At 48.2% G+C, this 15,472-nt stretch overlaps 1 protein-coding gene across 6 annotated transcripts in view; it reads right to left on the minus strand.

Moving 5' to 3' along the window:
- Positions 1–11,701: 11,701 nt before the first annotated feature.
- The window catches only part of ARB2A (ARB2 cotranscriptional regulator A), a 263,468-nt gene continuing 259,697 nt past the window's right edge, over positions 11,702–15,472 (minus strand). For all 6 annotated transcript variants that reach the window (XM_077171064.1, XM_054651873.2, XM_054651871.2 and 3 more), the window contains one exon: positions 11,702–13,810. In XM_077171064.1, the coding sequence (XP_077027179.1) occupies positions 13,668–13,810 (143 nt within the window). In that variant the 3' untranslated portion in view covers positions 11,702–13,667. The remainder of the gene's footprint in view (positions 13,811–15,472) is intronic.

Genomic DNA, 15,472 nt, shown 5'->3' on the forward strand with positions numbered 1-15,472 from the left:
TGGAAAGGGAAAGGGGAAAGGGGAAAGGGGAAAGGGGAAAGGGGAAAGGGGAGAGGGAGAGGGAGAGGGAGAGGGAGAGGGAGAGGGAGAGGGAGAGGGAAAGGAAAGGGAAAGGGAAAGGAAAGGGAAAGGGAAAGGAAAGGAAAGGAAGGAAGGAAAGGAAAGGAAAGGAAAGGAAAGGAAAGGAAAGGAAAGGAAAGGAAAGGAAAGGAAAGGAAAGGAAAGAAAGGAAAGGAAAGGAAAGGAAAGGAAAGGAAAGGAAAGGAAAGGAAGGAAAGGAAAGGAAAGGAAAGGAGGAAAGGAGGAAAGAAAAAAGAAAAAAAAAAGAAAAATGAAAGGATTTGTTTGCACTCTGTCACGTCTTATTTTACTTTCCTAATGCTGCTGGAGTATCCTTCTGTCTGCACTCTCGCTGAAGGAGCTTGCATTAGTGTAAACAATCCCTGCTTTAAAATTATAGATTAGCACCAGGTTGGGAAGGGGGGGGGGGGGGGGGAGGAAAGAATGAGCAATACAGTACACAGGTTTTAAAAAATATTATTTTGACCCAACTCCAAGATGTCAAAACTTTTCCTTTTTTTCTTTTCTTTTTTTCCCCTGAGAGTGTGAAATGAAGGACACAATGATGGTGGCCACCATGAAGAAGTGGCCTTTTAATGACTACTAAAGAAAACCAAAATGTAGCTGAAAGGTACCACAAAAGCTGCTTCAAAGTACAATCTAATTCCGCTGAGTTCAGCCATCAGATAGATCTGGTAATTGGGAGTTGCACAGAAGTAAGGCAGCACGGTGTGGATAAACTTGTACTTCTTCCCTTCAGTAACAGTAGATGTATTTCACGGACTGTATTAGCACAAAACCGTGGGATATTAGAGATCTCTTACTCCTGCAAATAAACGAAGACCCAGTCTTCGCCATACAAAAAACCAAAAAACAACCAAATCAAATCAAATCAAATCAAACCAAACCAAACTAAACTAAACCAAACCAAACTAAACCAAAAACAAACAAAAAACAAACTAAACAAAAAACAAACAAAAAACAACAAAAACCAGACCAAAAGACAACAACAAAAAAAACCCAACACAACCAAAAGAAAAAACAACCCAGCAAACTACCTGCATACTCAAGCTACAAAGGTTTTTTTCCTTTTTTAATTGTGGTCCTGGCTGCATATGGACTCTAGATAATTAGCATCTACTAGATGTTGCTTTCTTTTTTGATATTTGCTTCTGTGTCTGGCTGTCATTTTTGTGTGTATTTTCTGACTTTGGCTTTTGCTGTATCACAAAAGTCTCCACAAGTAGCAGAACGACAAATTCAACCAAAAACCAGACCAATTTTCTCATCGATGTGTAATGAAATTAAAGGGCATTGTTTTGTCAGATGAGCACCAAGTCGGAAATAAATCCTTGAGTCTGGGGAAACAAAACGGAGTGCTGTTGGCTTGTGTGTAAATTTATTTTTAAAGCAATAAATCAATGTTAATATAACAGCTGGGCTTGCTATCTCGGAGGAGGTTTTACGTTTAGGCAAACCTCAGCAGCGAGGTTCAGCCGGACACCGCGGGTGCCGAGCCCTCCCTCGGGTGAAAAATTCCGTCTCCCGCCCCGCTGGCTGCCGCCCCTCCGCTGCCAGCGGGGGAGAGGGCGCTGGGAGCACCCGAGGGACGGGGCCAGCCCGGGGGCACCCGGTGGTGCACACACCCCGCCGCCCGGCGCACCAGAGATTGCCTGCGAAGAGCCCTCGGGTGACTTGCACCCAGGCTGAGTATCGCGACCTGTCGAAATAGCCCCAAACTGTTATTATCCAAGTGCTAATTTCATCATTTCCGCACCACGAGGCAGTTGCACGGCATGCAGGTGGCCGCGGTCGAAAGGGGCAGGAATCTCTGCTTTTTCAGTCATAACTTTCCATTTTAAGAATGCTCACAGTGAGTATGAAGAAGTTGGGTGCACCTGCTCGCCACGGGACCCCGGGCGCCGCTTGTCTAATCACATCTGCTTTCCGTTTTCAGAAATGCTGAGCGAGGTAGAGGAGAAGAAGAGGGGAGACGGGGAAGGAAGGGGAAAATATGATAGGCAGAAGGAGTGAAGCAGGAGAGAAAAAGAGAGAAAGAAAGAGAACGGGGAGGGAAGGAAGCAAGAGAGATAGAGAGAAAGAACAAAAAGGAGAGATTTCTTTCCAAAAGGAAAGAAAGAAAGAAAGAAAGAAAGAAAGAAAGAAAGAAAGAAAGAAAGAAAGAAAGAAAGAAAGAAAGAGAAGAAAGAAAGAAAGAAAGAAAGAAAGAAAGAAAGAAAAAGAAAATGTTAGCGACCTACAGTAACATTCTAACATGATGATATAGATACATCATTAATCAATAAGATACTAAAACCCCGAACAACAAAAAGCAATATCGTAGTAGATAAACCGGCATGATTTTCTGTTAGAAAATATGACAGAAGGTTTTAAAATAATCGAGTTTTAAAATAAAGATACTTTTACACAGAGGCATGTATTGGTGTTAGTAATTTTCTTCAAATACTCTAGAGATGGTTAGGGCGAATGGTTTGTGGCGACTCCTCGACAGTGGAACCCTCTGTCCAGCTTGCAGGATGATGCTTCGGTGTCTGCACGCCACCCACGACTTGAATTATTTTGCAGAAATAATTCGAACACGACGTAGAAGCTATTTGTTTGTTTGTTGGTTTGAGGGGGTTTTGTCCCTGAGATACCTATAAGTGTGAGAAATAAAAGTGACACTCGATGGGATGGGAGCCGAAGCGGTCATTTAATATGCCCTGCCTTTGTTTAACTGTCTTTGAGAGGAGGATCTAAACACCCGGTAAAGTTTGTTCGCCTGTTTGTCTGTCTGAAGATAAGGGCATTGGAGTTTCTAAGTTTCACGCAAGGCACTGCTGCTGCTATCAAGTAACACTTAAAGCAGCCTATTCGGTTCCCCTTGACAAATCTCCTCGGCTCTTTGGGCGCGCTCGCCCCGCACCCCGGTTGTGCCGTTGCTCTTCACGGTAACACCGAGGAGGCGTTTTGGTGCTTTGCTTGGTTGGTTGGCTTTTTTTGTCTACTTTTTTTTTCGTGAGTCCGGGGTTGGCGAGTCCTGGGGGTGAAAGGCAGGTGCGCGCCGCTCTCCCCTCCACGAATCTTTGCGCACAAACCCACAGCCCGTGGAGTGTTCAGGTGGAATTAATTAAAGTAATTTTTAAAAGGAAGAACAGAGCCGTCCCTTCCGCTGCCGAAGAGGCGTTCCCCCGCGCCTCCCCCGGCCCCGCCGGGCCGCCTCGCTCGCTCCGCTCCCGCTCCCGCTCCCGCTCCCGCTCCCGCTCCCGCTCCCGCTCCCGCTCCCGCTCCCCGCGGCCGCCGTTCCCGCGGCGGGGGCTAGGGGGCGCTCTGCCTCGCCGCACCGCCGCGCGCCGCCTGCGGAGCGCCCCGGACCGGAGCGGCGGGACCGGAACGGGTCAGATCGGGTCGGGTCGGGTCGGTACTGGACGGGGGCGCTGCGCCCTCGGTGCCGCTGTGCACCGCGGTGGGGAAGGCGGGGGGCGAGGTCTCTCCCTTTCACGGGTGCCCTGAACGCGCTGCCTCAGGTCCTGGTGGCGCACGGCTGAGGGCGCAAGTCCGTAGGCTGGGAGTGATGTGCCGCGGAAAAGGCTCTCGGGGACTCGCCTGGCAGGAATACCAACATGTCCTCTGTAATTATCCCTGTTTTCTCTGCCACTAACCAATCCACACAATCGTTATGCATCCCAAACGCAGATGCAAAAAAAATCACGGGCCTTGGATCTTTCTGAGCTATTCTGTGTAATTTTATTACTTTTTTTTTTCAAGGCAAGCGCCAATAGCCGATGTAAAGACTGATAATGCTAAATTGGGTGTGCATGTGTGTGTGAATGTGTGTTTATAATACTTCCAAAAAATCTCCCCTCATCTTGCTCGGGCCCTGTTTTAACCCCATATTTAAAGACTAAATGTCACTTCAGTACGGAAAAAAATATCTTCCTGCAGGACAGATGTTTTAAAAGTTGTTGTGGGACATAACGCCAACAGAGTGAATCAGGCTTCAAACCACCAGTCCTCTGTGGGATCCCCACGGGCGCTGTCACTGCTGTCATTATTGTTAACGCATCAGGGAGGCTACCACAGTTTGCTTCTATCATTCCTGCGAGACTTTAAGGAGAAGTGGTATAAGAGATGGGAAAAAAAAGTAATGGTAAACATTGAATTATGCAGATAAAGCATGATTGGGATGCTACTGAATTGCTTGTTTAATTTTCTCAGAAACGTGGTAGCTCCTTTCTCAGTGGGATGAATCCGAAGGAGTTGGAGTGGCCTAATTGATAAACTTTACTAGCGATTTTGGGTGGCATTATTCAGATTTGGTGCTGTGGGATCTTTGTGGTGTCTCCCTCTCTCTCTCAATAGGTGTTACACTGTAACTAGGAGGCGCTGAAAACGTCAGGCAGAAAACCTACGACTTGATCAGTTCCAAACCGCACACGCACACACACGCGCGCACACGCACACACACGCGCGCACACACATACATAAAATCTGCTACTGTTGCAAGCATATGTTACAGATTAAGCTAAGCAAATGGCTCTAGTTTTGCTAGGCTGAAAGTTGATAATGAGAATTTATATGTTGAAGAGTTTGGCTCTTTTTCTAACTTCAGTTACTTACATGCTAACACATCCCTTCTATTTTTCCAGGAAATTAGAAAAAAATTAAAGAAGTCTTCTAAATTTCATCCAGCTGGGAAGAGAGCCGTGACAAGTGCCCTTCTACCGAAGCTGTGCCTATCCTGAGCTTTGAATTTCTCGCCAGCGAAGCTCGGCCACATAATCGTTTCAGGGAAGAACTAGCAGAGGGCTCGGAGCTTCCCCACTCGCCCCGCGTCCCAGCCTCTCCCGCCGTGCCCAGGCGGTGCGCGGAGGCCAAGGCACACCCCTCTCCTTATCGCGGGGTGTCACGCCAGAAAGACGAGAAACCCTTTTCCCGAAGCATTGTCAGCACCGCAGGAGTTTGGATTTGTTTTCCTTTCCCTTCTTTCTCGTTCTTCCGCAGCACAAAAATCTTCACGGCAAGGTTACTTAGTGCCCCCTACGCTGACGAGGAATATTACGGCGACTAGTGAACTTTCAGGAGGAAGGCTACGTCCTAAGCTCCCTCTACACTTTGTTTCCTGCTCTCAGCCCCCCTGAGCAGAGGGCCCCGCTGCTCCCCTAGGACGGGAGATGCGCGTTCGGAGCCTCCCAAGAGGCGCCTCGTGTCGCCACCCGGCGACAGGACAAACCCCGTCGCTGTCGCGCCTGGCCCCCGGAGCCGTGCTGGGGCTGGGGCCGAGCGGGAAGGGGTGGCGGGTCTGTCAGCAAGGTAGCGGGGTGTAGGGGATCCGCCAGGGATCAGGAACGCGCAGGGACTCTCCTCATCCGCCTCCTGCTTCCCCCCACCCCGAGCAGGCGGCGTGGATGTGACACTGACAGATGGCCGAAAGACAGAAAAAGTAATTTTTAGCGACTTTGAAAGGTTACGGGAAGAGAGGACGAGGGGGTCTCCAGATTCCTCCTAGGGCTCGGGAAGATATGTTCATTTTTCCAAAGAGACAGCGGCAGGAGAAAATCTCCCAAAGGGAAGATAAAAAACATTTGCTCTGCTTGTACAGGAAACTTTCTGTGCTCCCCGGGAGAAGGGAAGCCTGGAGGGGGAGAAGCGCGTTTGAGCTACGCTTTCCCTTCCGCAGAGCTCTTTCCTTTCCGAGCCCCGCTCGGGGCTCCGCGTGGGACCCGGTCCATGGTCACGGCCACGAGGGGCGAGCGGGAAGGGCAGGGAGGGCGGGAAGGGCGCCGGCCGCGCCTGCCCCACCGGCTCGGGAAAAGAGCCAGGGGCGAACACGGTGCTGGGAAGAGAGAGAATAATAGAGATCTTTAAAAAACCAACTCACCCCCAACACTTAAATCCTACAAACTACTAAAAGCATACAACTAAATACAAGCAGTTAAGGTAAAAATCAAAGAACTTGGGGCAGAACTTAAGGAAGCTTCAGCATTTGCACTTTCTTGCAAAACTCTCAAGATAGCTCTAGGCTTGCTGGAGATCTGGAAGCTTTTTTCACAGCACAGAATGGAAGATAGCTCTCTTTCCACCTAATCTTAAAAAGGAAATAACACAAAAATCAATAACAAAAGCGATCATAACGATAATAGTAATAACAACAATAACAATAATTAAGTAATAATAAAAACAAAAAAGGGAAGGAAGGAAGGAAGGAAGGAAGGAAGGAAGGAAGGAAGGAAGGAAGGAAGGAAGGAAGGAAGGAAGGAAGGAAGGAAGGAAGGAAGGAAGGAAGGAAGGAAGGAAGGAAGGAAGGAAGGAAGGAAGGAAGGAAGGAAGGAAGGAAGGAAGGAAGGAAGGAAGGAAGGAAGGAAGGAAGGAAGGAAGGAAGGAAGGAAGGAAAAGAGAAAAAAGAAAGACAGGGAGGAAAGGAAAGGAAAGGAAAGGAAAGGAAAGGAAAGGAAAGGAAAGGAAAGGAAAGGAAAGGAAAGGAAAGGAAAGGAAAGGAAAGGAAAGGAAAGGAAAGGAAAGGAAAGGAAAGACAAATCTAGGAGAATATTCAGTGCTGTCAAATATTTCGCGTGGGAGAAGGGCTTTGGTGCAGGCGTCTCCCTCTGTATCGAAATTCCTAGCGAAGGACCCCGCGCTGTGGGAAGTGGGGGAGTGGGTTTGTGTAGCCAAAACAAGCCAGAGCCTCCCGCAGCGAGACCTGTGGTTTCGCACCACAGGTACCGCCGGTGTCTCCGCCGCGGTTGCCGGCCCCGAGGGCATCCGCACGTCCTCCGTCCGGCCGGAGTTGATGGAGGCTCCTATCGGGCCAGGGGAGCGCTGGCGTTACCCCGAGATCAGCCCTGGCGAGCCCCGAAACGACAGAGGGACGGCGGCCAGCAGCGGCCGCAGGACTGCGGGGCGGCTGGAGGGAGCAAAGGGATTCCCGGCGCCCGGCCCCTGCGCCCCACCCTGCGTGGCGAAACCAGAGTCGCGGGGGCCCATGAGGAACCCCTTCCATAGCCAACACCTGCACGCCGGGGCCGCGGGAGCGATGCTCCGTGCTCCCTGGAGCAAGGAAGAGTAGGGAAAACCTTGTGCGTGGGGTCCGGGCCCCGTCGGGGCGCACAGACCTGACACAGCCCCAGCATCCCTGGTTCCTCCCTGCCACCCCGGAGAAGTGAGCCGGGAAATTAACATTTTCCTCCTTTTTTTTCCTCTTCCCTTTGTCCGGAAACCGCAGGCGAGCGAATAGTTATTCCCCAGCTGGCCCCATGACTTAAGGTATGTCACGACAGCCAAGTGGCCGAGCAGTGGCGTGATGTCCCCCTCCACGACCCCCTCCCCCGCCGAGAGGGGCTCCGGGGGATCTCCCCGGCGGAACGCGGCGGTCTAGGCACTCCTGGAGATGGTAGTCGGGGCTGGGCACTGCCGGGCACTGAGCCTTCCCCTGGGGGCCGTGAGGGGCCGCGGGGGGCGCGGGGCCCCCCGAGCCAGGAGCGGGCGCTGTCCTTGGTGCTGGGCCCGCCCCGAGAGCCGCCGGGCGCTGCCGCCACCTGGAAAGGGCGGGTTGGGAGCGCCGAGACTCCCTGGGAAGAACGGCATCCTGCTCCTTGGTGTCTGCCCCACCACGCCGCCGCCTGTCGGGAACCGTCCTGGCTTTGATCACAGCACCTACTTAGTGGCGTGGGGAGCCCACGGAAAACACTGCAATAAGCACCCTCTGTGCTTCTTGCTCGCAGTTCTGTACCCCCCTTTCCGGACCCCCCTCCAAGAGGATACATACTAAATTGGGAGAAAGTACAAAGGAAACGATTTATAATCCAAACAGCCATCACCATACAAAAAACCCCAAACAACCCCAAACAACAAAATACCCCACCAACACCTGAAAGACCTATCAAGAAGTGTATGAGAGGTAGATTTCCCCTCAGCCATTGGCAAAATTGGCAACACCTGGCTCAGTGCAAACAGACACATCAGTGTTTGCAAGTTCCTGGTGATGTTAGGCCCTTTCTCCACAAACCATAGGCAAGCAGGCCTGGACACTATATTATGGGGTATGTTAATTTTGTACCTGCTTGTTGTGGGGAGACATGGAGGACCCTCCACATCACGGGCTTTACTATAGGAAACATAATTTCTTGGCAAGGTGATTTGGAAGGAGAAAGCCAAAAGCAGTCCCAGAAGGATGGGAGATGAACAGGAAGCTTACTTATGTGATTGTAGCAGAGATAGCACTTTTAAAGAAGACAGAATCTGGAGACAGCCCTTTACCAGGCATTAGGGGATTAGGTAGGGCATGAGCAAAGAGAAATGGAAATGACAAAAGAAGATGACCTAGGCCTCTCCTCAGAGGGGTCAGCTCTCCCCTGTGCTGCAATTCAGTGGGAAATAACTGATGCTATTGTCTCCACTGGGACAAACCAGCCTGCAGACCAATCTTCTGTGAATATTCATATTTACTTGACTCCAGAGGAGGAATACAGACAGTGTGGAGGGGTAAGATGCTTCAGAGTGGGTTCTCCTCTCTCTTTGGGTCTCCCTGGAGAAAGTGAACAGCGTTGGGCAGACCCTGTCCCTGCATCTCACAGAACCCCATGATAGCAGTAAGACAAGGGGGTAAGGATGTGTGTTTTAGCACTGCTTTTATTTCCCACTCATGTTTCACCTTCTTCCTCCTGCAAGGTGAGGAGGTGCTGCGAAGCTGGTGTCTGCCTGGAGCAGGTGTTTGGAGATCACTCAGGAGTCAAATGTGAGAAGTTGAACTTCCCAGGTGCTAGTCTGTGCTGGGAACCCATTTACCCCTGGAAGGCTTCTGGAGTTGATGCTAAAGTCAGAAAAATGAAAAAAAGAAGCCACAGATAAGATAGCAGAAGGGCTTCTCTCCAGGTTCTTAACCCACACAACACACACTCCTTCCTTCCCAGGTACTGCTCTTCCCACCATGGGCTCAGAAGATCACGGAGGGCCATGCTACTTGAAATAGGCCTCTTTATAAAAGTTTATTCTTCCCAAGAGCTTAGAGGAACCCAACTGCAAGGCAGCAACCTATGCAAACTTCTACCAGTACAGTTACAGCTTGAAGCCCATAGAAGCTTTTGGGGTTTTTTCTGGGTTGTTTGCAGTGAAGTGAAGTGTGGGTGGCATGTCCCCTGGGATAGGTGCTGCTCACCTACACTTCTAAGAGGTCCTCCTGTACTTTGTGTGAATTATTATATTGCACTATATAATATTTATTATATTTATTATATTGTATTAAATTGACTTTAAAAAAGAGGTAGACCTCTCTAGCAGTACTAGTGTGGATGGAAGAGGAGGATATGGGGGATCTTCACTGATCTTCCAGTCAGTTCCCATCCCCAGGTTCTTTCCTCCTCATAACATTTTGATTGAGAAGGAAACTTGGAGTATGTATGTCCTAACCGGAGCGTGTGGTTATTGTGCAGCTGATAGACCAGAACAAATTCTGCAGCCCAAGAAAGAGTTTTCTACATATACCATATATCTGTATCTTTATACAGGGATAACACCCAGCTGAAACAATGAAACTGCACAGAATGAATAGAATTAAACCCACTGGTCACTATGGGCTTGATGAGAGAGGGGGTGATTGTATTTTTTACATTTGACCAATTTTTTTTCTTTTAGTTTAATTTTTTGATTGTCACAATTTAAATGACATTACTTAGAATGGCAAAATTTAGAGATGCAGTAAATCTTCTTGTCTGAATCCACTTTGAAATAAGAATGCTAGTGGGTTTGAAATCCAGATCTACGAGCTAATCTCTAGTTTTCCCTTCAAATGGAATTCAGCTACAAAGAGCTTGGAAAGATTTTGCATCTATTCAGGAGGCACATCTTTAATTTTCTGAGGAGCAAAAAATCCACAAGAAACTTCATATAGCTCCTTAGGTTTTGCTTAGCATATGTGATAAAACATTGATTGTTGCAGTTTGGTGACCCATGAAATTTGGGGGTTAGTTTTCTCTTCAGACCAGAGCATATAATTATGCAAATAAAGAGCTGTCACTGATCTAGTGAAATACTCTCTAACACATGCAATCCAAAATGGAACAGAAAAGTGAAATTTGTGGTATTATGATGATACAATGATAAATGACATCTCCTTTCAAGTTTTTATAGAAGTACATTTTTCACACTTTGTCGAGTACATCAACATAATGCGGACGCACACACACATGCACACACACACACATCCCTGCGAGATCGAGATATCCATGAATGCGTGCAGTCACACACACACACATGCATCCTTCCACTCTGTAAGATAGCTCTACCCTGGTGTATGAGGGATGTACACATTTCTTGGCAGGTTATTTTTGGTTTGGTTGACTTGAGAATGGTGCAATATGTGGCTCCATGCAGTTTTAGATGTGACACTTTTCATTTGTACTTCTGAATGAAATTTCTAGAGGGGAGAAATACTCCACTACCCACAGTAAGTGATGTTTCTCAGAGACAGAGGAAAAATGCACATTTCCATGAAAAGCAGCGGCTTCTTCTGAGTCTGGGAGAATCACACCGTGAGAACTGTAACTGTAACCAGTGCGCTGCCATGTATGCACAATGAAAGTGAGGGATATCTTTGCTTCCCCCCTGCCTTTTTTCTTTCTTTTTCCACACAACCCTACTGTGTTTGGGGGCCTGCTGGCTGTTTTCTGCTAGGAACATTTCTTTCTTATTCTCCATTCTTGACAACGAAGCACTGCTTTCATTGGTACATGGCTTTAACGGCAGCATTTTGACTTGGACAATGGTGTGCAAACCTTTTGGGTGACAAGGAGCTGGGAGTTTTCCTAGATCCTGTTGTATGGTTGGTTTTGTTGGTTTTCTGTTATTGTTTTCCATTTGGGGGTTTGTTGTGTTTTTGGGCTTTTTTTCTGTTCACTTTTGAACTCGTAGCTCCAAAGCTACCTAGGGCAGACGCTGGTGCACCATGTCACACGTCAGGGAGCTTTGCTGTGATGAAACCAGGAGGAGGGTGATGTCAAACCTCTGTCTCCTAAAGACATCATGGCCTGAGGGGCCAGTGGTGTGCATCTTTAAAAACATCAATCCAAAGGAATAGGCTAAATCAACACTCATCCCTCCTTAGTGTGCTGCAGGGTTACCATTGTCACCTTTCCATGCGACACTAATGTGGTGGTCCATGCTGGGATACTCCCACAGCTTCCTCTCTTTCTGCAGACCATGCACCCTCTTCATCTGAGGCTGCAAACACTGCCTCCTCCATCTCTAACCCACATCCCCTGCAAAAGGCCCTCCCCAAAAACTAGTCAAACTTCTCCCTTGGTGTAACTTTATGGTTTCATGCTTCTGAACAGTAAAGGGGACAGGATGGTGTGGCCCACTTGGCTATGTGGCTTCCTATGGATGATGTGGAGTGTGTGGAGAGAAGCCCATGCTCATGTGGGCTGAGCCACAGGGCTGGACATGCAGCCCACTCCATGGAACAAATGAACCTCAACCCCCTCACACCTTCTAGCCCCAACCCTGCAACCATATGGGGTCCTGTTTGCAAACACACTTGCCCCCCCTGCATGTATTCTGAGGTTGGTGGAGCTGCTGCCCATGCTGCCCCCACCGTACCCACCAGAGACAGAGGCTTCTGTGGAACTCAACACAAGGACACAAAGTGTGCAAGAAGAAGAGAGCATATTTATTTTTTGTTCATTGCAAGCAGAGCAGTACCAGTGGTGAGGATCCCCTCTGCTCTGCAGCCCCCCCACAGGAGCGATAATGTGAGCTGGGCCCAGGGCACAGTAAAGAAAAAATTTTTAGAAAATGATAAGCATTACAGTAAAAATGTAGTTTGTTTCTCATCAACAGTTAAAAAAATAGATCTGCTCCTCCAATATTTGGGCACCCTAGAGAGTCCATCTCACTTCTACAGAGATGGAGAGTGGCAGGTCTGGTGTGTGCATGTGCAAACTTCCCTGGCCTCTGCATCTTCCCTGGCTGCAGGATGAAGCACGGACAGCCAAACCACACCATGTAAACTCTTGCCTTGTCCCTGAACACACAGGATCCAGGGGGCTAGGGTGGACACGGACCTGGGGAGGGGGGGTTCTAGACCCTGGCGGGGGGGGTGAGGCTGGCCACAGGCAGCAGCATCCTCTGATTGGGAGTGAAGGCAGAGACTGGATGCCACAGGAATATGGGCACAGTACTCTCACTTCAGCAACAGGCTCCCCTCCAAGAAGAAAATCCTCCAGGCACGCCTTGCTGCCAGTATGAGCAGGTACGGATGGATGCAAGCACTCTAGGTGCTGAGAGCCCCCCACCTGGAGGATTTAGGCCCAAACCCAGCTGGGTTTGCCTTTACACCTCACTATGAGCATTTCTGCTTTTGCTCCGTGGCATAGAAGGGTTACCCCTGCTTTGGCATTGTCTTTTAATGCTCCCCACCACCACTTCTGGCCCCCAGCTGTAGGATTGGTTTGACACACTGCGTAGGAGAGGGCGGGATTGGGTCCAAAACTCATGTCTAAGTGGCACCTCCTTGCCACTAACAGCATCAGAGGCGAGGTGGGCATGGCCATTAAAGAAAGGACAACTTTAATTCAGTATTATCAACACAATAGGAGCTTAATTAGAGTGCTGGCTCACTGGGCATGCCATCAAGCACATCTTTTCCCTTAGTTTTAGTGCAGAAAACCTGCCTAACACCACAGTTATGGCTACAGCCACATACCCCCTATGCATGGTGTGAAATCCCTACACAGAGTGCCCTGCTGGCCAACCTTTGTCAGAGAGACTGGAAAAGTGAGGAGGAACCTGTGAGTTTAGGGAAAAGGGAATAATCATGGGATGGCAAGTCATTACAAACTCAGCATACGAAAATGGAAGCATTTTTGAGTTTAAAAAGAAACAAAAAGAATATGCAGTGTGTCTTTTTTTCTTTTTCTGTCATATTTCACAGTGTGATCCAGCCTGTTAATGAATAGGCATTTTTTAAAGTAGAGCTTTCCAAAGGAAGAGAAGATCTACAGATAATGCTGTTGATCTAGCAAGAGAAAATCTCTTCAACAACAGAGCCTTTCTAGAATTCTGGGCCAAACTTCTTGGACACTCTTGCCAGCAGAAAAATGACGGAGTTAGAAGTCAATTCCACTTGGTCCCAGAGAAAGGGAAGGCTACTAGGTGTAAAATCATAGGCTGGTATGAGTTAGGTCCATCTTTTAGAAAAGAGTAATTTGTATTTTGTTCTGTCTCAAAATAGAAGGAAGCTGCAAAATATCCTGCAGGCAATAGGACTGCGAAGAAGCTGTTAAATTCTGGCATCAGCTTGGTGCAGGGCTATGTCAGGGCAATTAGAGCTGCACCATGCTGCACTGTGCAGTACCACTGTCAGCCTTAATCTGCACACTGATGGGCAGCACAAAATCCAAGTTACAGCCCACAGGAAGCACAACCAGTGAACCCATATTGCTTTGACAGTTGCACTCATCTAGAAATAATGCAAAACGCTATTTAGATGTATACATCACGACCCTGTGCTCTAGGAAGAAAACAATCTAATGAGGGGGTGGGAGACTCCTTGCAGAAAACAAGCAGCAAAGACATTGGTGGTGGTGGAGGTGGGGTTTTTTCCTCCCCTCCTTTTAGAATTCTTCGTATTTTATCCTGTTGGAGCGCCTTGTTGGGGTTGGTTTCACCAAGCTGTTCTTCGCCTTTACAGCCTCACTGAAGAATTTGAAAACAGATGGAAAACTCTTCCAAGAAGTTAGTTCATGGCGTTCTGTACCTGCAAAATACAAAGGTGACAGTTTGACTAGGGGTCGTTCTCTGACCTGCTGGGTGTTCACAGGATAAATGCTCTGTAAAATGTAAAAATGCAAAACTCACAGAGGACACCCAGCTGCTGCAGCTGGTCTGGAGAGAGCCTGGGAAGGGTCAGAGCTGTCCTGCTGCTGAGCTCTGGGGCAGCTGACAAGAAAAACTGCACACACAAGCAGGCAGACACATGCACAAACATACATGTATGCACATGCATAGCCACCCACATCACAATCAGAGGTCCTCAACATGTCTCGTATCTGGGAAAATAAGGTCTCAAAGCACTCTGCTAATAAAAGGTCACTGAAGCACCTCACTGATCTGGCCTACCTTGGGAAAAAGAAAGTGTCTACTTTTCAGACATACTTTATATTATTTATTTTTCATTTTATACTGCTTCTAGCCTGGCATATCTGTTTTCAAGTGAAAGAGAACACTTGATCTGAACTACATCTCATGCATCATGAAGGCATCCTTTGTGCACCTGCTCCCACAGATAATATTGAGACAGTAAAGTGGACCTTTCCTATTTGTATCTTCCCTTTGCACACAGATTTATCTCTGTATTTTATTTTGCTGCATGCTTCTATTGTTTTGCAAGTGCCTTCCTCAACACATTTGCTTTATTTAAACAACCACACTCCCTCCTCCTTCCCCCCCACAACCAACCCCCAAAACAAAACCAAGACAATGGAGATAGGCAGCCAAGGGGTGTGAAAAAGTTGGGACCTCTTCCTGGGTAACCCAATTATGCAGAGATGCTGCCTAGTAGTCTTTGGATCCTGGGCCTCTGTTTGATACTTTAACATTGCTAATGATAATTCTTTAGTCTGTGATAGTAGGTCATTGCTATGGTTACTCTACAATGGTGCAACACTTCACTTTCCCCTTCAGCTATTCGTTGAGACCCAGCAACCACATTTGTTGCCTAGCAACAGTTCTGTGACAGTTTCACAATCTGAGAGTGACAACAATGAGGGACACAGTGGCCACAGCCTGGCAGGTGGAAAGGGATGCAATCCAGGGTGGATGATGGTCCCTGCAGGACATAGGGTGGCCATCAGTACCTGGGGATATGAGATAGCTGCTCTGGCATGGCATTTCCTGCATTCCTAGCTTCACATCCCTGTCAGGACCCTCTAGGCATCCATCCATGGAGCATCCTTGGTGGGCTGACACCACCCCCCCCCCCCCCCCCGCAAAAAGTCTTTGATGGAGGCACTACCTGCCACATTGCACATCCCTGCACCCTCAAAGGCAGCGATCACACAAGCAAAGCAACCCTCAAAAAAGCCCTCTCTAGAAAGACACTACTTCTCACACAAAGAGATGTTTTCGTACAAAGAGCATCCATGTCACATGCACACACAGATTTTCCTCTCCCTCTTCATATTCATTGTACAGAGACAACTCATGACATCTTCCAGAATTTTCCCACATCCTCCTTTAATACAAATGCTTTCCACCTTTAAATTCACCCATCATTGTAGAAATTATTTTTGCTGAGAGGTAGTCCATCTTATCAAGTGCTGAACTTGGCAGTGCTGTGTTGAGTTGGGCTCCATGATCCCAAGGGTCCTGTCCAACACAGAAGTTTCTCTAACTCTGTCCTGCAGGTGGCTTTCAATAC

Source organism: Agelaius phoeniceus, chromosome Z, assembly GCF_051311805.1.
Source record: "Agelaius phoeniceus isolate bAgePho1 chromosome Z, bAgePho1.hap1, whole genome shotgun sequence".
Taxonomy (NCBI): Eukaryota; Metazoa; Chordata; class Aves; order Passeriformes; family Icteridae; genus Agelaius; species Agelaius phoeniceus.